A 26782-nucleotide genomic window follows, 5' to 3' on the forward strand; every position below is an offset into this window, starting at 1 on the left:
CGTATAAGAGACACCGAGTTCCAGCACTTCATAAGCGTTTATTTTTGTCGCAATGTCTTGATGGATATGCATTAAAACCAGTCCATTCAAGCGCTCTTCTGTCATCCTGCTGCGAAGATACGACTTTAATCGGCGTAAGGTGGAGAAAGATCGTTCGGCAGTGCTAGTAGTAACAGGAAACGTGCGCAGCAATTGACAAAGAGTTCTAATATTCGGCAGCACCGTTGCACTTTTGAAGGCATCTGCTGGAGACTTTGGGATATTTTCTCTCATCTGTTGCCAAATTTTTAGCTCTCCTTTCGAAGCTAAAAAACAAGGAAGGTCTTCCTTATATACTTTCAGCGCCTTGCAAAACATCCTCTATATCTTCATCGCTGAAGTTATGTGACAACAACTTTTGAAACTGTCCGATTCTTTGCATGGGAGTGCTAGGGAACCTGGATGACATTTCATTTAATAAATAATCTAGAAAAGGAATAAGTATATACTGAAAGTCGGTAATATTCTTCCACTGACTGAGTCTGAATGTTCGGCCGATTTGTTTGACGGCCGGTGATTTTGCGGACCGTGATTTTTGTACCAATTTTGTTTGCGATGGCCTCAACCTGATTGAAAAGTTTTTTTAATGCGTCTGTGCTATTTTCACATTGCTTCTGCAGACTCGCTGTGGTCGTATTGATAAGCTGAACTGCAGAAAGTATATCGATTTCAATGGCTCGTAATGATCGGGATAAGGGCAGCATGATTCCTGAAATATCAGAAAGAATTACCAAGCTTATGAGAAATTCCGACGACATTATAGATTGGAGCAACGAAAATGGAAATGTAGCACTCCTGTTTCTTTGATCAGACATTTTTTGCAAAAATTCTGGTAGACATGGCAAGACATCCAAAAATGTCAAAACCGCTTCATGTCTTTCTACCCATCTGGTCTCACACATTTTTAAAAATATATTTTGTTTTTCCTTAGGCAGATGAGCTTGCATTTCTTCTCTGAGGAGATGTATTCGTTGAGCTGACTCACGAAAGAAAGTTGCGTTGATTAAGAAGAGAATAAAGAAAAGAATTAAGAAGAGATAACTGCTACGGCATTTCTTATGTTGGGTACGTTGCAGGCTGTACTGAGAGCTAAGTTGAGTCGGTGGCTTGCACAGTGGGTAAAAAAGGCTAAAAGCTGGATGCTGGATATCCGTGCCTGAGCACATTTTGTTTTAGCGCTCATTTTGGCTCCTCCATCGTATGCTTGACCCTGGCACAATGTTAAGTCCAGGTTAAGGTTTTCCAACGCCTTCAAAATATGGAGAGCAATGTTTTCACCAGTAAGTTCAACAACTTCGACCAACATTAGGAAGTCTTCTTGTATTTCGTTTGTATCTACATTAAAATTGCGAATAGAAACGGCTAGTTGCTCACAAACAGAAACATATGTGGTCTCATCAGCTATAATGGTAAAATATTTCGACTTTTTAATTTTGTTCACTATTTTGTTTTTGATTAATTCCCCACAGCATTCAATTAAGTCATTTTGTGTCGACTTGCTGATGTAGGAAGCGTTTTTAGCACACGTATTTACGTGATCACGCAGTATCTCGTCTCCAGCATCGATTCGGAACTTCAACAACGCTCTGAAGTTGCCTTCTCCATCAGAATGTTTTTTGATGAGTTTTGTATACTTATGAATTATTTTAATACTGAACAAAATGTTCACAAAAACTCAACTAAGAGAATGCATCCCTTTTAGCATCCCTGGTTACTCAATTTTCTCAGCGCCCTCTAAACACACTTCTCATGACGGTATATCTATATCTTACAATTCTAGTTTGTTAACAAATGTTACTTTTTAAATGCCTAAATCAAACTACTCAAATATGATTCATGTTTTACTTTTAGTTGCAAAATATATTCAATCCTTGCCATTTGCAGATCTCCTTCATTGGATATAAAATTATTTTAAAAAATCTGAAAATAAAAAGCTGAAAGGGATAATAAAAGAAATCCATGATAAAACAATTGATTTTTCTTTCATAACAGGAGATATCAATTATAAACATACAACACTAAAATCTAATAACTCTACTATCTACAGTCACCAACATAAAAACAAAATAAAAATCGACCATCAAAAATTAACTAGCTTATTACAATATGAAACACGGTATTTTCTAATGACGATCCGAATCTTTCTCTAGACATTTTTCATGATATTCTTAATATATTGCTAGTAGTAGTCATCCAATATCAACACTAAAAAGGAAACAAAAAAGATAAAACCCTAGATAACTTGTGGGCTCATAATATCTATTCAACAAAGAAATAAACTCTATAAAATTTATAAAAATCATAAAACTTTAATATGCCTATTAATGAAAATAAACGTTGTAAAAAAAAATAGTAAAAATTAATATTATTCCAATCTATTACAAAATTCAAACTAAGATTCTAAAAAAATATGGAATGTTATTAATGAAATTTCAAACCGAAAACAAACTCAGTTTATAACTCCTGAAAAAATAATAACTGATGATAATATAATATTCACGGATGGTCAGTAAATTTAATGATTGTTTCACGGAAATTGCTTCATCGCTTATAGAAGATAATCCTTCACTTAAAATGCATCTAAATGACTCCATAGCACACAACCCAGAAAGTAACTAAACTTCAACCCCCGAATTATCCCACTTTAAACCTATTGGGGAAAATTAAATTTCCAAATACATAGATGACCTATGTAGTTTAACCATTAAGTCAATAAAAATATTTATATTATCACTTCAAAGGGTGTATTTCCTGATAAATTTAAAACTTCGATTATAGTACCAATTCACAAACCAGGCTCTCTATGTTAAACTGATAATGATAGACCAATAACAATGATTTCACAATCAGCAAAAATCCTAGAAAAATTTATTAAAAAAAGAATTATGAATTTTGTGGAAACGAATTATGTTTTGTCAAATAACCTGTTTGGATTTAGATTTAATTGGAGTACAGATGATGCAATATTTAAACTTACACATGAAATTTATTCTGGTCTAGATGCGAATATGAAAACTTTAACAATATTTTAGATCTTAAAAAAGCATTTGATATAGTAAATCATAGAATTTTAATAAGTAAATTACGTCAAATTGGCATAAAACATGAGTGCTTGTTGTTTTTTGAAAGTTACTTAGCAAATAGACTGCAATGTACTGGGATCGGAATTAACGTTAGTAATACTAAAACTGTTATACACGGAGTCCCACAACGAACGGTTCTTGGCCCTTTGTTGTTTCTTATATACTAATGATCTTTGTAATATAGCTGCTCCTGTAAATTAGTTTCTTATGCATATGATACTGCAATAATTGTACAAAGTGATACCTGGAATAATACTTTAAAAAAGCCAATATTTATATAACTATTATCAAGGAATGGTTAGATCAAAATCTTCTCTCGCTAAATTGTAATAAACACTGTTTATTCCATTTTACAACTCAAAATCATCTTCCCCTTATTCTTCCCTTAATGTAATGTTTCATAATAAATATTGTAATCTTGACATATGTAATAACTGTGAAAAAATGAAGTCTGAAAGGTGCATAAAATACCTGGGAGTAATCATTGATTGTCAATTTAAATGGACCAATCGTCTTTAAATAATTGTTAATAAACTGAGATAATTAAATGTGTTCCAACGACTAAGTATTTACGCCCAGCTAAATACTATTAACATGGTATTTATGCACTTGTACAGTCATCTCTTTCCTATGGAATAATTGGATAGGGGGAACTTACGGAAACCATATTAAACCATTGGAAACTGTTCAAAAATTTATATTAAAAATAATGCTTCACAAAAATCGCACTTTTCCCTCTTTCCAATTGTTCCAAGAAGCTAAACTTTTAGACATAAAACAAATATGTTGTTTCCAATGTTTAAAATATATATTTAAAAACCAAAATTTATTTATAATTATTTTTTTTTTAAAATTATTTTTTCACGCCCATAAAGCTTTTACATAGGTACATGAAAGTTTTACAAAATATAAGTATATAAACAACATTAAATTTTAAAAAATACAATATAAAGCAACAAAAGATAGAACAGTGTTAAGAAGTAAAGTGGGTATAAAAAAAGAAGATGAGGATATAAACAACATAGATTTAAAAAAAAAAACACAATATAAAGAAATAAAATATAGGAACAGTGTTAAGAAGTAAAGTTGGTATAAAAATAAAAAGATGAGTGTATTAACAACATAAATTTAAAAAAAATACAATATAAAGTAATAAAATATAGAACTGTGTTTAAAAGTTAAGTTGGTTTTAAAAAAATTAAAGCAATATATATATATTTCTATTTTTTTTTTAATAAGCTAAAGAAATACAATTAAAGGTTTAAAGCAGCTAGGTACATAATGTTATAAAATACAATATGAACAGAATATTAAGTTCTATTTGATAAGGAACATATACATTAATATTTAAAATTTACAAAACTCACGCTAAAGACATCGATGTTGTTAGCATATTGGTTCGCGAGTACATGCATCCGCATTACTGGCGAATTCGCGCTGTAATTGGTCGATGATGGACCGCAGTAGAACAAAGTATTACATCGGGTAACTCGACCGCACATTAATCAAATTGATAAGTTCACAACAATCGAACATCGACATTATTATTTTAAACAAAAAAAGCAAGTCATTTAATTTTCGTATGTTTTCTAATGTTTGGATGTTTAAATAATCATTTAAGTATGAGTAATTTATGTATTCAATCGGTATACTTAATTTAAAATTGATAAAACGCAAAAAAATATGCTGAACTCTTTCGATGTCCTTAACATGAACCCTGTAATGCGGTGACCATATAACTGAGTTATACTCGAGTTGACTTCGCACTAGGGCAATATACAATGTTTTCATTATGTTTATAGACTTAAAATCTTGTATCGTTCGCAGCAAAAATCCCAAGGTTCTCATGCTCTTATTTGTAATGTTTTGTATATGTTTAATAAAACTCAGTTTTTTGTCAAAAAGAATACCTAAGTCTGTCATCTCTGTAACTTTTTCTAATGGTGAAGAATTTATTTTATCCGTGAAAACGATGGGATTCCTGTTGCGGCAGAATGTCATAATTTTGCATTTTTTAATATTAAGAAATAATTGATTTTTTTACACCAATTATACAAATTATTAATATTTGATTGCAGAGTTTCACAATGATTAATGTCCGATATTTTTTTTAATATTTTAATATCGTCCGCAAAAAGCAAAACTTCGACATTTACAAGTAATTCAAATAGATCAAGTCAAAGAAGGAATCGTGTGTTAGAAATACCACATTGTAAAACGAGGATCGCACAGACATGCATATTTTATAGGACCAAAAAATTTTTTTTTTTTTTACTGATAGCATTTCATTGATTCCAAACATTCGAAATTTTCCATCTTTTAAAAATTGGAATCCTGGATTCAAACTAAAGATATTTCCTATGATATATTTTGTTGCCCTTTAATAATATGGAATATTTTAGTGTTTTTTTTTAAATATTTTTTATTTTCCTTTTTTAATAACTATAAAAAAATACCAAATTATCTTTTACATAATATTTTATTTTTTCTTTCTTATGTTACACAAAAATATTATAACTGTCCATTATTTATTATAGGAGCAAAAATTCATCAACATTTTCTTGTATACCCACGAACAGGCCATGCCTTTGTGGGATTTTTTTGTTTACTATTTTTACTATTAATATGTATTTCATTGCCTTGTACTTATGCTTTATTTTTTTAATACTCTGCTTTATCACTTATGTTTATTGTAAAAAATCAAAAATAAATAAATAAAAAAAATAATAAAATAAAAAAACGAGGAAAAGAAAAATTGAGCAAAATGAAAAGAAATATAAAAGTTCTACATTTATTGCAACAGAGAAAGAAAACATTTTTGAAAAGGAAATATAGAAGTCTAGGTATTTACAATTCTTATGACCTGTCATTGACTGGTTTTAGTGGACACTTTACACGCTGTGTAACATTCACCATTCTGCCTATGTTCAGACCTCCACATTTCATCAGCTAACTTTTGTGAAGTATAAGAGCTGAAACCTTTATTATGCGGGTGAGATTTATCCGGCTGAACGGCTGAACCATTTAACGTACTAGGCTACGCCTGAAATTAAAAAAAAAGTTTTATGCTTCTTCTTGTACTAGTTAGTTAATCAACAATGTTTTGGGTATGTCCAAATGTTCAGCCGGATGAATCTCACCCAGATGATAAAGGTTTCAGCGCTTTTACATTTGAACATACCCAAAACACTGTTGATTGAACTAACTGGTATAGGAAGTATAAAAAATTAAAAAAATATTTTCAGACGTTGCCCAGTAGGTAAATGGTTCAACTGGATGAATCTCACCCATAAAATAAATGGTTTCAGCTCTTATACTTCACAAAAGTTACCAGATGGAAGAGTTCAGGAAATGAAGATGTTTAAACATAGGCAGAACGGTGAATGTTACACAGTTTGTAAAGTGGCCACTTAAACCAGCCAATGACAGAACAAAAGCTCTGTAAATACCTAGACTTCCATATTCCCTTCTCAAAATGTTTTCCCTCTTTGTTGCAACCAATTTTGATTTGAATATCGGATACTTTTTACAATGAGAAATCCCGCTAGTCAAAAAGCTAATAAGTCTTAAAACAGTTTTATTTATTTGTTTCAATGCTGAGAGACAAAAGAATGCACCGGACTCTGACCTCCAGTCAAATTAGTCTCAAGTCTGTTTTTTGAGAATTATTTGACATTACAACATCTCTAATTTTTATTCAAAATAAATTAATATGGTGACTTATGATAACAGGATATTTTATTTAAAGTTAATATTTTTAAAAAGCTTCGAGTCTGCTGTGGCTTTGTAGAAAAACCCAAAATTGCATGAATTTTGGTGTGGCAACCTTGTAGGATGTTTATAAAAACAAACATCATGAAAGTTTGGTGGATGGTAACTAGGAAGTTTAATTTAAACTTGCCTCAAGTTTACATAGTTGCCATCTCAAACGCGGATCAAGCTTTCACTCTTGATACAAGCTCGAGTCAAGTTTACATTGCTATCTGGGACCGCGAGCGAATGCATTGCACGTTTTTCGTTTGATCGCTTCCTTTCGGGAAATTTCGAAGTCAATAATAACCGATAAACCCCGGAGAAGACCGAGGACTGAGCTTGAATACGAAGAATGGAATCGGACGCATCTCGAACGTTGGCTGATTCAGCGGCATCTTTCAGCGTTGCGTCGGTACCAACGGTCCATTCAAATCTTTAAAAAACTTTACTTATGAATGCGTAACGAAAACTTTTCGGCGTCTGTGTACTTGTATCACCGTCAGGCACACATCAACATAGCTCACCCGATAGAAAAAGCTTAAAATGAGCTTATGGTAACGGCACGTGTTCCCGGGCAGATAAAAAATACAAACCAGAACCTTGGACCGGCGTTTTGACTCGATGGCTACAGGCTGTAATGCAATCCGAAAAATCGGTAAAAGGCATTATAACCCAGAAAAACTTATTGTGACTAACAAAGCTTAAAATAAATCATATTCAAATAAAAAAATTTTTGTGTAAACGTCGAACGACGCCCAGGGGCGCGATTGCGAAACTCGTATTACATCCAGCCACACAGTGGCACACTGATAGAAATGCATTTTTTTAAATATAATATATGTAAGGTAATATTATTTTTGCGTTCCTAGAAATCAATAAATAAAATAAATAAATAGGTCGAAGTTATACAAGGATTATAAGGAAAAAATTGGGATCCAACAAAAACAAATGCCGGCCTCGCGATGCTGGTCAGCGCGTTTGCCTCCCTTTAAAAGGTCTCGGGCTCAATTCCCGGCATCGTTGACATGAAATATTTATTTCAAAAGCAGTTTTCAAACTAGAATATTTCACAGTCCCTGGACTGGCAACCGAAACGTAAGATTGATCATCTCACTTTCATGTAATAAAATTATCAAAACACGCTGCGATTGATGTATCAATGCAGTGCCCTATGCACCATTGGGTGCGAAAAGGGAATGATGATGATAATGAAAAACAAATGTTCATACGTCTATGTATAATAATTGGTCAACGGATACCGTCGGCGTCGGCGTCGGCGTCGGCGTCGGCATCGCGCGTTGTGTTGATGAAACGGACATTTTCTAAATATTCTTATTTTTGTTTTTAGCACACCTAAAATTCCTTCGTTCCCGATTTGTTTAATGTGAACTTAGAGATTATTATTTGTAAATTGTAATGATTGATAATTTGCATTTTAATGATGTAATTATCAAGGACAGCGCAGAATAAATGTGTCGATAATGGAATTGTAAAACCGCGATGAAAGTAGACTGAATACTCTCGCAATACTATCTTTCGGGCGAATGAGATATTTTAGTGCAGATAAAGGTGAAATTATTGGACTATCTTCCGCCTACTAATTTTATCTACAAAGTAAAATTAAGTTTTCCGTATGAAAAGCGGAACACGCATACATTTGTTTATTTTAACGTGTTTAATTATCGGTTACCTATGAAGATACTTTAAATGTTCACGCAAATATACTCATTTTTGTTCACAAATATCGATTTTTCTTTATAGACAGTAGAATATAACTATGTTAACGTCCCATTGTAATCGGGGCCCTGGTGTGAAGAAATGAAGGCATGTCATGATCGTTTCTCGAGTGAATTTATTTATAGAAATAGTAGTTTATTAATACACCAGGGCGACTATTTCCGTACGCGACCGTCATTACCGATCTCGCGCAACATACTCACACTGAAGTTGTAGTTGCCGTGAGTAGCTAGCTGGGAGGCCGGGAGGCCGGGAGGCCGGGAGGCCAGGAGGCCAGGAGGCCGGGAGACCGGGAACATCTCCCGTCTGCGTCGCCGCCGCCGCCGCCGTCCGCTCGTCCGTTCCCGGAACCCGCGTCCTCCGCCACACGCGGAGACAACTGGGGAATCTAATCTCAGAGATTTCTCGCGAAAAGTAATCAGTTGCCTTTCGGTTCCCGGCATCATTCATCTGCGTCTGCACTCAATTACAAGAGTAGTTCCCGAGAAATTAACGACGATTTTGGCCACACTTCGGCCCGTTGCACAGGTGCGGAGGTGCGGAGGTGCGGAGGTGCGGAGGCGCAGTGCCGATCTACGCGATGTCTGATCTTCCTTTAAAGATACCTATCGCGGGTCTGACCTAATAGAATCCTATAGCCATATGACAAGGTGATTTTTAGGAATTTCAGGGTTCCACGGAGCCAGCAGGGGGGCGCTCGTATTAATTTTTAATAAATAATTTCAATCTGTATAATAATCGACATCAGCATACTCCCGTTGCATGTGGCGTTGGCGCTACATCGATACACCGAATGCGGCGTGTGTCGATCCGATCATCTGCCACGCGGAGGTGAGGTTGTCAGTTGTCAGTTGTCACGGTCCAGGAGCAGTATTACAGTATTACAGAACAATATTATTATCTTGTTAACAAACGTTTAATGACGACCGCGCCAGGAACCGAGCCCGGGACCTCGAACACGGTATACGAACGCACCGACCATTAAGCGCACCAGGGCGGGTGGTATTCTGGATCTTCTCTACCCTCTAGAGAGAGGGTGATTAATTTGAAAATTTCTATTTGTTCATTTGCTTCATATAATGGCCATACTGATGATTAAACGTCAAACAAATACGAACACGTGCAACTGAATTTGAAAATGTTCATTCGGACCATTATTGCGACCTTGAGCATTATCCAAAACACTAACTTACGTTGAATTGACCAAACGGTATTCGGTTTTTCCCGTCTTATAAACAGTTTTATACATTATTTGACGTTTAATCATCAGTGTGGCCATTTATCCATTATTTAATCATCAGTGTGTTTGTAGACAGAAATAATTAATAACATAATCACTAGGTATTTATGTTGAAAGATCTAAATTTCAGCTCCAAGCTTTATGGTCAAACATTTTAACGAATGTTGTAGTGCCTATATAACCACTCACTGACTTTTTGCGTCTACCAACAAAGCTTAAGATAATATTCGTAATTGTAAATGGAGAAGAATTCTATTTGTAAACAATACCTCAACTAAAATTCAACTCACGAATTTGATAAGGATATACGAGTTACAATTTTACATTTAAATCCTAAAAAGGACTTAATAATATTCCCTTAACAAAAAATCAAATATCGTTTTATTCTAGCCCACTTTTTTGTTGAAAAATTAAGCAATCGTGTAACTTTCAACCTCTTAACCCCTGCCCTTCTCAACCCTCCACCACACCCATTCTCTTACACACCACTGAATAAACATAATCAACCTAATGTTTTAGTGCATGTTCGGACACGGTGGTTTAACTCTGTGTGTAATTCTGCTTCTACAGAAATGCAGAACTACAGAATACAGGACACGTACTTTCCCTATTTATAGGCTTCTCTGAACCGTCACGCTTCGCGCTGGCTAAGAATGATTTAGTATTGGCTATTAACACATTTTGTCTGTCTCGCGTTCGAGCGGTTAGCGCGTTTGCATACCATGCGAGAGGGCTCGGTTTCGATTTCCAACATGGTTGACACGAAATATTTATTTGAATGTGTGGAATGTGTCATAATTCCTGGACCTGAAGTATGAGACTGATCGCCTTGTCTTCGCGTATCTAATAATGATCAAGATACGCCGCGATCGGCATACCGATGCAGTGCCCTATGCAACACTAGGTGCGGAAAGAAAAATGATGAAATTGTGATAAACAATATTAAGCCGGTATAATCTAGAAAAAATACAGATCTGAAATTAAAATATACAATTACAAAAGTATTTTACGTGTATACGTCGGTACTAATGTGGGCACATTATATTTAATTTTATTTAATAAAATAAAACAACGGCCATAGTAACAAAAAAAACAACATTTACAAATGTAAACCAAAATTATAGGCCAATTATAGTTTTCTATATAGGTACATCAGTAAATACAGTGCAACAAAATAAATAAGAAAAAAGCGCACCCGTGAAAAGCCATCCGTATAATAATGAAAATGACTCTAAACAAATCCTTTCGTCACCGGATGCACACGGAGTAACCTCAAGACCAGCCTTCCTTCCTTTCTTCTTATATCCTGATAATATAGAACTGTGGTCGGGGTATACGTTCAGAGCGCACGCGCATGGAACGAATGCGGTAGTGTGTTGTGACATGACGCTGTCAGGCTTAGTTTTTTTACATGAAAAATTGCTGGTCAGTTTTCACTTTCCCACATTCCGTGCGCCTTGAACATAGGCCTAAGATGTAACTGTGTAATTTCATTTTACATGAGTGGGGTTTTGCATCAATTTAGTTTAGTTTATTTTGTGCATTTAGAAGTATTGTGCAGGTTTGTACCGACTTCGGTTCCGGTCCCGGTTCCGGTTCCGGTTAATAGGTGAACTCGCTCTGTACCCATATCATGTTCCCGAAGGAAGGTGAACCTAATTGAGGAAGGTACCGGTAGCGGCACTAAGAACACCTTGTTATATTATGTAAATACCTGTACAGTGGCACGTGGCAGCTACGAGCATCTCGATTGAAGGCAAGATTTACAACTACGAAATATTGCAGGATAAAAACACATTTTTCAAATTTATTTGTATATTTGCCTAACAAGGTGTAAACTTTTTAAATATTATAGTACCCACCTACACATTTTATCTGCAAGAGTTTTTTCGTACGTGCTAGCGAGTTTTATTTTTTTAGAGTTTTTCTTTATAATTTGTCGTTGAAAATTTCGTCATTTCATATTCTGCCGGAATAACGAAAAGGGGGTAGAAATAAGTCTATTTAAATATTATAATATTAAACAGTACTTAATAGTATGTAATTGTTAGACTAGGTTTTCTATTTCTATATAAGTCACAAAAACTCACAAGTTTACCAAATTATCTACTCACCTTATAATATTACTTTTGCATAATTTAATTATTAGAATAAGAAAAAAAAAAAATGAACCCGCGAAACCGACTTGTCAGCAGCTTGTAAAAATAAATTATATGAATTTAGAAAACAATGTAAACATTATTGAAAACTAAATGATGAACTTATATAAAAACACCGAAAAGTCTCTAGACTTATTGGGTAACAAATTTTAATATGTATTTCAAAAATATGAAATAAACGCTGTTCTGCAGCACTGAAACTGAAAAAAAAATATAAGAAATTTCTTGAAAATAATATAAAAATTGAACCAATAAATGGAAACGATAAATTATTATCTACTCGCATGGAAGGAATTATCGCAAATCAGCCATTCAGTAATTTCATGGGCATTTATTTTACCTTTATGTATTAGTTTGACAAAAAAGGCGACTCGCAAAGCAGACAATACTTTGTCGTCATCATACGTACTCGTAGTAGTCGTAGGACATAGATTGAAGGTTTATTACGTGAGGTGTGTAGGTAAGTAAATATTTGTATCAAGAATGTATGCTAACGCGTGTTTTAGTGAAAAGTGTAATAAATTAAAAAAAGCATTGGTGTTTTTTTCCTTAATTACTAAAAAATACCTGTTGTAAATATGATAATAATATTATTAAATAATTTTCAGTAACTAGTCAACAGTGAGGTATAGAACAGTAAGATCTTTACAGACAGATATTTTGCTACTATACTGTATTCCATGATTCCATGTTTCCATGATGAAAGTCAAATATGATCGATCAGATCGATTATCTTGCATTCACGTAAAAAAATATCTAAAATTGGTTAAGGTAAAAGTGCCAATGCGCAACATAAGACATGAGATAATGTGTGAGTTCTCACGATGTGCACAAATACGTTAATATTGGGGGCATTTTCAACGAGTCGTAACGCTAGCTTTTTCAGCAGATAACGTGAATTATAGGTGTAATAATAATTATACTATCTCTACCGCGTACCACCTACACCTGTGTCAGTCATTTGAACTAGCTCTTTTGTCAAATAACGAAGTCTTTGTAAAGATTTTCCGAGTCCTTCGCTTCGGACGCGGCATTAATTTTCTGGCTTGTTTCTACTACTACTTCTGAAAATATTCTACTAATTTCCGCAATACGTCAGAGTTCAGAGAGTTTCCGCAAGTACTAGGCTAGTATTTTACAGTTATAATTTATAAGAAAGTTAATTGTAGGTAATTTTAGGTATTTATTACAGCTGGAAACTCAAGTTACAAACAGCAGTTCAGTTTAGTTTGTTGCCATACCGGTGTCCGGTGTAAGGTGTGATGGCCGAGACCCCCGCCTCGCGCACGGAAGGCTGCGGACGAGCCCGGGTGTTCTGTGCTGTAATTCACTACTGCAATTGGGCCTCCAGGGTCCGTATTACGAGAAGTTAACAGAGTTATCTTCGATGCACACAATATTTTTGAAACATGTTCAATTACGGGTTACCGACGCGTTACCGAGTGCGATTCTGAAAACTCTCTAGGGGGGAGAGAGGAAGCGTTGCTAGCATGTTAATTTGGGTACTAATCTACCCCTCAAAAAGCATTCAGATTACCAGCCCCGAAGTGATTTAATGAGTTTACTCCAATCGGGCTGAACATATGCATATTTTGAAACAATCACGGGCACGGCGAGGCAGTGTTTATTTTATTCTAGCAATTCGTGACGTGAATATGAAAACAATTTAATGTATAAAAATATTTACCGTACGTAACTGTAAGTATCGGACATAAATAAAATTAAAACCGTTAATCGAATTACGTGAGCGAGCTGTAAGCTGTACTATTATTAAAATTTCACCAAGAAGGGAGATTATGAAACAATTTGTTAGGGATGAGGGATGAGGCTGGCTGGCAAACTGGCGGGATACGTGTAGGGTGCAGGGTGCAGGGTGTAGGGTGTAGGGCGGTGACGTCAGCGTGCACGGGTGGCGCGGCGGGTATATATAAGGGCGGTGGCGGTGGGCGGCCAGCCTCAGTCAGAGCAGACCTGTTGCGGAGCCGGTCGGCGCAGGTGTCGTACTCAACTGGAGTGATCCACTATTAACTTCTACAAACTACCCGCCGTGTATTATCTACTTACTCCTCGACCTATGTAGTGATTTGATATTACGATCGATTTAATATTTCTTCATTATTGTAAAGGTGAGTTATAAAATTTTGATTTTTATAATTGTAAAAATCTTATATTAATATTGCTATTTAGATTATCCGTTTGTGTAAAGTTTTTTTCATAATATCTAATGCAAAAAAAATTGAAACTTTTCCACTTTTGTCCTTGATAATTTAAATATTAGGTAGGTGCTGTTGTAGGTTAGATCTCGTTTGCATTTAAATAAAATGATTTAATACCCTTATTAACGCGTAATTTATTGTTACTTCTTCCTTTTATTTTTTGTTACTATTATTACTATTATTACTATACGAGGCCGTTTATGAATTATTAATATTTAAATTAAATTTTATTTGATAAAATACATTAATCAATTGCATAAATCATGTAGGTATATTGTAAATGAAATTTTAGTCAATTTAAAATGTTTAATTTTTGTTTTGTCATTATTAATGTTCACATATAATTGGCGAAAGATGTTTAGCCTTATTATTTTTTTTATTTTATAAAGTGTATACAGGTGTTCTTTAAACCCTGTCACATCCGAAACCACGATGATCAGAATGGGCAAGAAAACATATTAGCATATTTTAAAAATTTTTAGAACGAAGAAATATTTTTAATAGAAAATATTTGAAAAATCAAATAGTTGCTTACTCCTGCAGGGGAGAAGTGAGGGGGGCGCCGCCACACGATTGTCGGTACCTTTCCCCTCCTCGTCTCGCCCCTGTAGAAGTAGGCAACCATTTGTTTTTTTAAATATTTTATTTTTATAAATTTTATTCGTTCTAAAAACATATTTTAATGAGCCAATATGTCTTCTTGTTTATACTGATCATGGTAGTTTCAGATGTGACTGGGTTTAAAGAACACCCTGTATATTATATTGTTATATTTTTTGTTGTTTGTGAACTGAAAATAAAATAAAAAAGTCCGCATCCGGTCGGAATGAAGTTCCTCGGGGGAAACGGAACCAGAACGTCCAGAACTTAGCATCTCGATGGCCACTCTCGGTAGTCTCGGGTTATAAAACCCCGAAAGTGCCAGAAAACCTCGGTTCTATTACCGGCCGTTATTATTTAATCCCGGTATTTGTCTCAATACTGACCGGTTTATCTGTCGGAGAGACGCAGATATAACGTTTTTCTAAAATAAGGGCAATTCTAAAATGGACGAATTTCGAACCACATAATTATTTGTAAGCAGATATATTTGTGAGACAAATTCAATACAAAGTACGACTAGTGAACCCACCAGTTTCATAGTTCTCGCGTCATCAAATACATTTTATCAAAATAGCGGAAAAGCGCTATTAGCATTAACTTTTTACTAATTATTTGATAGTTGACCTACCAAAAGTCATCATCATCATCATTCCATGTCCACTACCTAGTTGGAGCATATACCGTAAAATACCGTAAATTACGGTATTTTACCGCGACTTTTGGAAAAATTACGTAATTTTACATCCATAAATGGGATGGATCCTCCTCTTGTTTACAATATTATTTATTTTTAGCGATTTCTAGGTTGAAATAAATAATAAGTAGGTACCTAGGCACTACGTAAAATATTGACCTTTCTTTATTCCGTATGTTACCAACCTGCAAAGTTTCATGTAACACTAGTCTAGGTATTTTTAGTGCGCAAATACACGTAAACAGTTTTGTATTGTGGTCTGGATATTCTCCCCTCGGCCGGCGCGGCGCGGCAGCGAGACTTTATGGCCACTTTGATGTAGCTAAACGATGATCTTGAAAGTTCGATAGGAGTTACCTACGGAAACTGCGGATAGGTACCTACTCCTATGCAGCTACGGGGACGATAAGTCGCACATCGCATCTATGAAAGGTTGTAATACCCACGCGGCCTATTGTTCCTATATGGAAAAGGTACTCAGACCCACTGATCAAACAATACAAGAAGTCGAGCATTCTGCCCCCGCTAGGTACATATCGAACTCTTCCGGATACGTATTACCGTTTACCGACAAAGATATTTCGAATTTTCATACAAATATACACACTTTCGTACATAAATATCGATATTAGTTTATACCGTCTCAGTATATTATACCGATGAAGATAGCCGTTCATAATCGCGGCCCAGCTCTAGGCGCGGGCGATGTTCGGCACTCGAACACACCGGATCGGATCATTTCTCGTTGCCAGTTGTATGACGTCAAATGCAAATACGATTCCAACCTAAATTTAAACATGAAAGCTAAATAATCTAAACAAAACCGAATGTTTACTAAAATCCACAGCGCGTGGTTCGATCATTTACCTAGCCCGATTTATGCACACTGCTTTCGTTTCTTTGTTGATTGAAACAAATGGAAAAGTGGCTCCTAAGACTCGGAACAATTCAGCTGGAATTTAACGCTGCCTTCAAGAACGAACTTTTTTTTACCTATTAAAGAATTTCCTTTTTTTACTCTATTTTTCAATCTGTAATTATCATAACTCTTACATTAACACTAGTTTTCTGAATTTAGATTGTTCCAGTCTGTATATTTTTTATTATTAAATGTTGTTAGTTAATAGCGTCGCTACTGCACATATTTATATACATTTTTTATGCAAGTGTAGTATTTTTGCCAATAAACGCCGTATTTCGCCAGAAAAACCGCGAGAAAAGCATTTTTTTTTTAAATAAATATTTGCGTTCTTATGATTTACCCAAATATTTAATTTTGAGGGCCATTTTCAACGAGTTGTAAATAACTCACTATTAGAAAATCGGAATCGAGTTGGGGTAGAGTGGGATTCGAGTCCAAGACACTAGCCACAGGACCACAACCCGATTCTAGATTCTAGCATTGCAAGAAAGTTGGGGACGAGGAAATAAAGTGGAGGAGGAGAAGGAGAAGGAGGGGTTTTTAGAATACAATTTTACAATTCGGAATCCACTAATGATTAATATACCTACGGATAAATAACATAAACGTATTAAAGTGTACATAGATTAACTATACACTGATAAAACATCTCATTTTAAGTGTTTCGAAAAGGTTTTTTTGAGTCGTTAAATTTAGTAGGCAATTTTTAAAAATATTTTTATGAAAACAGAACCAGTTTGGCTTGGAGCAGTTAGGTATGATGAATAAATAAAATTTTGAACTTTTTTTTAAAAAAATATTTAGTGTGAATCTTATTTATTAATTTTTCATCCATCTTGAATAATTGGTTCCCGGAAATTTGTTCGCCAACAGCCAACAGTTGTTCGCGAGACATTTGTTCCCGGGCTTTTCTTTGCAGACACAATTCACCGCCAGCGACTTGTTCGCCACAGCACTTCTTCGCCGAACATTTATTCGCTATGACATGTGTACGTTAAACATTTAATCGCAAATGCACTTGTTCGTGAAATATTTAATCAATGGATTATTTTTAACCAACAACGGAGGATTCAAGTTTTGCTTAAGTATTTCGTACAAAACGCATTCAAGTAAAAAGGTACAAATCATGAAAGGGTGAGTAAGTAAAAAACTTTGGAAAAGATAAAACGACTTATCGGTACACCACTACGCAGACTATTCTTAGGGGTAAGCAGAGAGGATAGTCATTCTTCAACATTTTACAAACTTATTTTTTATTTATAAATACATATTTATTTTCACTTCGCGCGCCGATTTCTTGACAGATATATTTTTTTCGGAAATATTTAATGCCGAGTTAAATGTTTCTTGAAAAGGTAGACACAGTAGATAGAACGCCAAACTTCTTAATTTTAAGGGAAACATTATTTTTCGTAAATAACTATTTCCTCGTTTATAAATGTATATTTTAGTGTGTCGGGACAAATATGTTTTTATGCTTATAATGCATATTGTAATAAAATGTGTATTTTATTGAATAAAGACTAAAGCTTTTTTTTTAATTAAAAAAGTATTTTTAAAAGTGAAAAAAAAATCAATACATTTTCATACTAACATCTGACATTACAAATGTTAAAAAAAATGTATTTCTTGTCTAAAAATAAGTAGGACGCATTTTACTAGGAGACGTAAGTAGAGAGGATAGAATGCCATGCTTTCACATATTTATACCAAAAACACGTTCTTTTTTATTTGTTATTCTCTCCCAGATTTCATATACTTCATTAGTCAGAAGTCACTTAGAACACGTCTCCTGCATCTGAAATCCTCAATATAATATTTACATAAACTTGACAGATAAAGTACAAAATACATTTCTTAAATACGTGCAATACAAATTCCCAAGCCTCAATAATCTAAACTTAACTTACCTTGCCTTCACAAAATACGCATATGATTGCGGATCGATTATTTTTCTATAATTTACTTCCATAATCAGATCGATTGTGCCGATTTGCTGACTGCAATAGATTTCAATATTCCTCTTTGTCGCACTACGCACTAGACATGCTGCATGCAACGTAACTGAGCGATGACTTTTATTTTCTATGTGAATACGCGAGGTAAAAATGTTTTCTATGGCTGCGAGAGCCCCCCTCGCTTCTCCCCTGCAGAAGTAAGCAACCATTTGTTCTTTTTAATATTTTATTTTTACAAATTTTCTTCGTTCTAAATATTTTTTCAAATATGCCAATATGTCTTCTTGCCCATACTGATCATAGTGGTTTCGGATGTGACAGGGTTTAAAGAACACCTGTATATATATATATACATATATGTATTGATTTAAATTGAAAACACATTACATATATTATCGAGTTTTTGTAAAAAAACTCATTTAGGGACATGCAGATAACAATATTTATTTAGAGACGTTTTTATATTTGAAACTATAACGTTATGAACAAAAGCAGAATAGAAATTATGATACACTAAATATTAAAAGGGCGTGAAAAAGTTTTAAAAAATTACAAAATAAACATAATACAAGGTAATGGAAATGAATTCGAAATTATATATAACACAATATAAAAATAGAAAAAAAAATAAAGTTTAAAAATTACATGTATGCATAATAATAATTAAACAGTAAGAGAGTGCAAATGTTAAAAAATTACAAGACTGAAAAAGTTTTTAAAATTAACAAAATATAGGTATGTACCCAATAGACAGGCTAAAAAAGTACGAAAAGCGTATTCAAATTACATATACATAATACAAGCTTTAAGAATACTCCAGAAGGAGCGTAGAATCATATTTGAATACATCAGACTGTGTCAAAAATTCCCCCACTATGCCCCACTTTTGCCGCGCGCATTCGTGATGTCGCCACGTAATGTTGCACGATGGGAAAAAAATATAATCATAACACAAATGTAAGGTAAAAAAAAGCAATCTGTTAATTTCTCTAAAATTTTATTGTGCACTCGAAAATATTGATTGACACAACAGAGTAGATAAGTAAAGGGTCATTTAATAAGAGTAATTGAATTAATGAACTAATTAAATATAAAACAATTTTTTTTTTTTACATTAAACGGATATTTTTATATCATGTAAAATAATATTTGATGTTTTAAAGATAATGTCGGTCAAAAATCCACCACAGAGTTGTTTAATCCGAGATCCAATTTTCATTAATTCTCTCATTGGATGAGCAAAGTAGGGTAAACAAAATATTACCCTGGCATCACTAACGAAATTTCTATTTTGTTTCTTCGACAATCTGACAGATGGAAAAATAATTCAATTTTGAAGTCATTTGTTATATACACATTCATTTGCTAAATATACAAGAAATGTGATTGCATCCTGTTGCTTTAAGATCCTAGCAGTATTTCTACACTTTAAAAGGACACAACACAGCATAGTTGAATTCAAATCAGGAGTTGCGTACTGAGCGACGTCTACAAAGAATCTTATGCGTAAATTAGAATATCTGGGAATACACGGAGACTTATACAGATGGTTTATCTCTTACTTAGATAATAGACTTCAGTCAATTATGATTGAAGGATATAAATTTGATTTCATCTCCATTCCGTCTGGTGTACCACAGGGATCACACCTTGGGCCACTTTTATTTAATGCCTATATTTATGATATTCAATTATGTTTTTAAAATGCCCATTACCTTTGTTATGCTGACGATAAAAAAAATTACCTTAAAGTCAAGTGTAGAGATGATTGTGCAAAATTACAAAAAGATTTATATGCATTATCGAATTACTGTGTTGAAAAATATCTTTCACGCGTAATAAAAATAAAATAAAATATGAATATATGATAAATGAAAATACAATTAGAGAAGCAAACGAAATACGTGACTCGGGAATTATTTTGGACTCAAACTTAAATTACAATAGTCATATAGAAACTATAATTAACAAGGCATACAAAATGACTGGATTTATCATGCGGCTGTGTAAATCTTTTAAAAATTTAGATTAATTTATAATGCTTTACATTAAATACGTACGCCCCCATCTTGAATATTGCACTGTTATCTGGTCTCCTGTTTATAAATTAAATATTAATAGAATCGAGTGAAAAAAAAATTCCTGAAAAAACTAGAATACAAATTTCATTTGCATTTTCCAAATTATTTAGCTTCATTAAAATTTTATAACCTTGATTCATTAGCACACAGAAGAGATATGTTTGATCAAATCCTGCTTTACAAAATTGTAAATAATAAATTCGATTCCCCGGATCTCATTAATCTACTTGCTTACCGTGTACCCTCCAGGCGAACTAGACTTTTTGATATTTTATATATTGGTAAAATTAAAACTAATCATCGGAAACATTCAACGATCCCTCGTATATGTGAAACATTTAACAAAAAATTTAATAGTCTTGATATATTTAACACTCCATACAATATGTACAGAAGAAAATTAATAGGCTTGATTCATGCTCTTCATTCATAATTCATTTAATCATTAAATCAAATGCAATTTTCCACTCTTACTTTCCTTCAATCATCCTTTACCACTCCTTATCAATTTCCTTCTTTTCTTTTCCTTTCCGTAATCTCCTTGTTTTGTCCATATTTTTCCTATTTTAACTTATAGTATATTTATTATTTATATAGTTTAAATTTCCAAGCCGTCGTCGCTTTATTACAGTATTATTTAGTAAATACATATAACTGGATGGCAGGCCCTACTATGTATACATTTTAAATAGTTTTTTTTAAAAATATTAATTTAACCTGTACAGGTTGTACAAGTTGTACAAGTTGTACAACTGTTTGTATTCGAAATAAATAAAATAGAAATAAAATGATGGGTTAAAACGTAAACCTACTCATTTATGAGTAGTTGAGTCGCTTTCTGCAAACATCAAAATGTGCGTATGCGGTTTCTGGACTATTCTTAATTCTATGATTCCAGCAACTTTTGATAAAAACTTGTCGCGTCAAATTTTCCTTTTTAACCTTCCATCAATCTTGAATCAAGTTTGTACCAAGTTTCACTGCTATCTGGGATAGGTTAAATATCTTAGTGGCCACTTTACACACTGTGTAACATTCACCATTCTGCCCATATTTGAACATCTATATTCCTTAAATTCTTTCATCTCTTGATGTTGGAACCTTTATTTATGCGGGTGAATGTTAATGTTAACAACTCCCCAGGGAGTCTAGTCCTTGTCTACAAAAATTTGGACAAACTCAAAATATTGTTGATTTTAATATAATTTATTATAATTTTATTTTATTTGTAAATATTGTATTTTTTTGTTACAATGGCTGTTTCTTTCTTTTAATAAATAAATATCTACAATAGACAATAATTCGTGCACGCAGTGTTATCAGAATATAGAAACATACTTACATAAAATATTGCGGAACGATTTTGTTGCAGGGAGGCTCACTAATGAGAAATTTGTTACTGGGCGGTGTCTCCGGCGGGGACAAGGGGAAGGCGAGAAACGAGAGGAAGGGAAGCTTACTGCTGCAAGTGCGGGAACCCTCGCTGCACGAGCTGCGGCTGGAGGACGAGTACGACGTGCAGCGCGTGCTGGCCGACGGCTGCTACTCGCGCGTGCTTCTGTGCGCGCACCGCCGCACGGCCAGCCGCGTGGTGCTCAAAGCCGTGTGCGAGCGGCTCACGGCGGCGCGCGACTTCTGCCGGGAGTTCCACTACTCCTATCACCTCAGCCCGCACCCCGCCATCCTGGACAGCTACGCCGTGACGTTCCGCGCCGCGGGCTGCCTGGTGTTCGCGCAGGAGCACGCGCCGTTGGGCGACCTGGCGCGCCACGTGCGCCGCGGTGGCCTGCCGGGCGACGCGGCGCGCGACGTGGCCCTCCAGCTCGCCTCCGCGCTCGCCTTCGTGCACTCCAAGGACCTGGTGCACCGCGACGTCAGGCTGGAGAACGTGCTCGTGTTCGTCGCCGACTTCTCCAAGGTCAAGCTGAGCGACTTCGGCGCCACGCGGAGGCGGGGCGCGCTGGTGGACAAGCCATCGGGGGGCCGGCTGGCCTTCTCGCCGCCCGAGATCTGCGAGACGCTGCGCAACGAGCGCTACGCGTGCGAGCCGTCGGGCGACAGCTGGCAGCTGGGCGTGCTGCTGTTCGTGTGTCTCGCGGGCGGCCCGCCGTGGCGGATGGCGGACGCCGAGCGGGACGCGCAGTACGCGGCCTTCCGCCGCTACCAGCGACGCCGCACCGCAGCCGCGCCGCGCGCCTTCCGGCGGTGCACGCCGCGCGCGTTGCGCCTGCTGCGCCGCCTGCTGGAGCACGACGCGGATAAGCGCGCGCCCGTCACGGAGGTCCTGAAGTACGCCAGCGAGCCGTGGCTGGTGGAGCCCCGCTCCACCGCATCCGCTTCCCCCGACAGGAAGCCGTCTTTGGCCGACGGAAGCCATTCGCGAGAAAATCATAAAAATAAACTCAACGAACCGATTAGCTCATACGGATTAGCCATGTCACTAGACAAGATAACTACATCCAGGAGAGTGAGAGAATGGGTGCTGTCGTGCGACACAAATCCCGACGATGTTTCCTAAGTCACAATATGCACCCCCGAAGGAATCAGCCAACGGAGTAGCGAAACATCGCCGTGTAGCCGTACATCTCGGTACGAGAGGAGACAGAAGATCGGAGTGACCATCGCCGGGAGAGGGGAATGGACACGAGCTGTACCCGCGTGCCATTTTTGGATAATTTGTTAGATAAAGAGAATTTTTTTGAGAAAAGGATAAGTCTAGGCATTTATAGACCATATGACGGTCGCTATCCGGGGCTAGGCGGATGAAAAATACAGTTCTGTGTGTGAAATAGAATCAGAATCCTGAACGAGTATTTTTGACTGCATGGCTACTCTCAGATAGAAATACTGAAAAAGGAAATTGAATGGAGATAAATCCGTGTAGTGGTCGGTGGTTGCTTGAGTTCCCAGGTTCGGTTCATTTACTACAGGATTTCACTATCCGTGAACTGGCACCTGAAGTGTAAGACTGATAACCTTACCTTCGTGTAATTGATAATTAAAATACGCCGCATTATTGGTGTATCAATGAAGTGCCCCATGCAATACCGGGTGTGGCAAGTGAAATGATGATGCTGATGACAGTCGTTGGACTTTCATATTCCCTTCTTAAAGAAGTTCTCTATTATATTAATCAGTCTTGAAGTTAAACTCCCTCGGGGGAAAAATCTAGTAAAGATTTGGACACACTCAAAATATTGTTATTGTCATATTTATATGATTGTTGTGCCGCGTGGTTGAATGAATGGCTCATATTAGTGCATCAGTGCTTGTCGTTGAACCAATTAAACATGCAACTTTTTATTGTGCGAGAACGCACACCATAATATTTTATATGAAAACTTTCTGTAACGCACACATAAACAAAGGCCATTAAAGATTTGAATTCCCTGTAGGTGAGGTGTGTTTGAGATTTAAAGGGTAAATTTGATTTAAGTACTATTATTTCATACATTAATTTAAAGTGCTTTCCTGTATAAGAATACATAGGTACCTAGAAACAGTTGAGTCATTCTAGCTTCATTTTACTGTTTTCTCCATACAATAATATCTAAAATGGCTCAACTAATATTGTAATTGAAAGATAGGAATTTGAATTGACAAAAATAAACATTGAAAACGATTTATATGATGATGATGATTTTAAATGATTTTTATACAAATGTAAGAAAAAAACTTTCAAATATAATAAAAGGACCATGTTTAAATATAACAGAAACACAAAAATACCAAATAAATGCTACCTTCTTTCTTAGACCCGCAACAATAGAAGAAATAAAAAAAAATATAGATAATTTAAAAATAAAATGCTTCTCCGGGATATGATAAAATTAAACCATCGCTAGTAAAACTTCTTAAAGACATGCCTTAGTCCAATATAAATAAATCTGATTAGTCTGCATATAAAAGAAGGTACCTATCCAGGCAAATTAAAAATAGCAAGAATAACTCCAATATATAAAGGAGGTGTGGATCCGCCGACAAAAGGATTTTTAAGTCCAAGTAAACAAAAAACTTTTTCTTGTATTTTTTAAATTATTTCATTATTATTGTAATACTTTATTTATTTTTTACGCATGGAATTATGCGGAGTGGCAATTTCAATGTACGCTTTTTTTCTTCTTTTTTTTTGACATTGTATTTAGTATTTAGAAAACTATAACTGGCCTATAATTTTGGTTTATTTGAAAATATTTTTTTTTTGTTGTAATGGCTGTTGTTTTCTTTCAATAAATAAATAATAATAATAAAACAGATCAGAGTAATTACAGACCAATAGCAAATTGAACAGTCGTTAACAAAATATTTGAAAAATACATTCATAATAAATAAATTGATCATATAAAAAAATCTTAATATACAAACTCTCAATCAACACTGCTTTCAAGAAAAAAAAGAAAAAGGAACAACCCTATTATATTTAATCAATTTTATTCAAACAAACATGGATACTGGGATTCCAATCACAGGAGTTATTCTAGATGTTGAGACCATGATAAAAAATTAAATGATATAGGAGTAAAATTTCAAGAATGTTAACTATGCAAATCATACTTACTAAATCAGAAGCAGTATACATATGTAAATGAAAAAAAAAGCCAATTACAAACAGTAAATTTTGGAGTACCACAAGAATCTATTTTGGGTCCACTAATATATATTTTAAATATTAATGATTTATCACTGTACAATTTTAAAGGAAAAATTATAGGCACACATATTATATTGGAGCATAAGAATTATATTGGATGGGGGGGAACTTACAACAATTATATTAAACCATTAGAAACTGTTCAAAAATTTATGTTAAAAATAATGCTTCACAAAAATCGCAATTTTCCCTCTTTTCAATTGTTCCAAGAAGCTAAACTTTTAGATCTAAGACAAATATATTGTTTTCAATGTTTAAAATACATATTTAAGAACCAAAATTTATTTACAAGTAATTCAAACCGATCAAGTCAAAGAAGGAATCGTGTGTTAGAAATAACACATTGTAAAACGAGGCTTGCACAGAGACATGCATATTTTATAGGCCCAAAAATATTTTAATCTTTTTTTACTGATAATATTTCATTGATTCCAAACTATCAAAATTTTCCTTCTTTTAAAAAACATACACTATCCTGGATTCAAACTAAAGATATGAACTCTTTTTTTCTATGATATATTTTGTTGCCCTTTAATAATATGGAATATTTTTGTGTTTTTTTTAATATTTTTTATTTCCCTTTTTAATTACAAAAAAAACCATATTATCTTTTACAGAATATTTTATTTTTTATTTCTTATGTTACACAAAAATATTATAACTGTCCATTAAAATTTATCCATATATTAGCCACTGATTTAATTGTAGACGAAGAACTAAAAATTGTAGTAAACATGGACATAATACGAAAATGTCAGAAAAATATCATATGCAACTTTCTAAAACAAGAAAAGGACAATCGAGACTGGTAAACCAGGGACTGAAATTTACAATAAACTACCAGACAAAACTAAGCAAAAGGCTCAGTCAAACTTTTCAGAAGATGTAAAAATTATTATTTTAAACAACAGAGTATGAATAAAAAATGTATATATGTATTATTTTTGTAAAATAAATGTAGTAATCCGTAAGGGTTAATAAATTTTCAAATAAAAAAAAAAGAATAGGAATCCAAGAAAATATAGGATCACCCTTTGCCGTAGAGTGATATTTCTATTTAATTCTTAGTAGAAACTTGTGAGGGTTTATTTATTTTACAATAACCTACCTCTTCTTTTTAAATACGCTGTATAAAACTAAATAAATGGACAGCAGTAAGTAGTATACCTTGATTTATGTTGTATATATTATTCCTCCTGAAGGACAATAATAAATTTACCCGTGTAGTAATTTATGACTAGAATAATAATATGCTTATATGGTATTTGATGAAACCACAAACTTTTAGGTAGGTTTAGGTACCTAACCTGCCTTTAATATATATTTTTATCATTATACTTGCTCTCCTTAAATCATGAGTTCTGCATTCGATACAAAAGGCTATAGCTTTCTTATTAAAAGATCAGAAGTAACTTTTGGAATTTCTGGGCTCACTAAGCATGGATCTAATCTTATCTTTCGGGGCGTATGCAATCAGTTCAAATTGCAGATAAAAAGTCTTCATTTACCCTTTTTAAATCTGGCGCCCCACAAGGTTCCGTGCTCGGTCCTATGCTCTTCACACTGTTTGACAACAATGTGTCCAAAATTTAACTTATTCAGATTACTTTCTCACTGTTATGCGGATGATCAATAAATTTATTTTT

The 26782-nt window shown here is 34.6% G+C and overlaps 3 protein-coding genes across 4 annotated transcripts in view; 1 reads left to right on the plus strand and 2 right to left on the minus strand.

Moving 5' to 3' along the window:
- Positions 1-21922, minus strand: part of LOC148281743 (uncharacterized) — a 28646-nt gene extending 6724 nt beyond the window's left edge. Inside the window, exon 1 of one of the 2 annotated variants that reach the window (XM_088226175.1) lies at positions 21828-21922. Coding sequence is in view for 1 of the 2 variants with exons in the window: in XM_088226174.1 (XP_088082300.1) it covers positions 8816-9058 (243 nt within the window). In the remaining variant the exon portion in view is untranslated. Of the gene's footprint in view, positions 1-8815; positions 10239-21827 lie in introns of those variants that run through there. The other variant, XM_088226174.1, reaches the window with a different exon arrangement.
- On the minus strand, positions 329-8167 carry LOC148281744 (52 kDa repressor of the inhibitor of the protein kinase-like). Its single transcript, XM_088226186.1, is given in 5 exon segments — positions 329-478; positions 480-605; positions 771-868; positions 1123-1672; positions 8135-8167. Coding segments are annotated over 5 exon segments (957 nt in total).
- meng (serine/threonine-protein kinase meng-po) lies at positions 13964-24117 on the plus strand. Its single transcript, XM_088226176.1, has 2 exons — positions 13964-14137; positions 21858-24117. The coding sequence occupies exon 2, from the start codon at positions 21870-21872 to the stop codon at positions 23001-23003; it is 1134 nt and encodes a 377-aa protein (XP_088082302.1). The 5' UTR covers positions 13964-14137; positions 21858-21869; the 3' UTR covers positions 23004-24117.
- The last annotated feature ends 2665 nt before the right edge of the window (positions 24118-26782 follow it).

This window comes from Micrasema longulum, unplaced genomic scaffold, assembly GCF_059751315.1.
Source record: "Micrasema longulum isolate JH-2025_06_02 unplaced genomic scaffold, ASM5975131v1 h1tg000414l, whole genome shotgun sequence".
NCBI lineage: Eukaryota > Metazoa > Arthropoda > Insecta > Trichoptera > Brachycentridae > Micrasema > Micrasema longulum.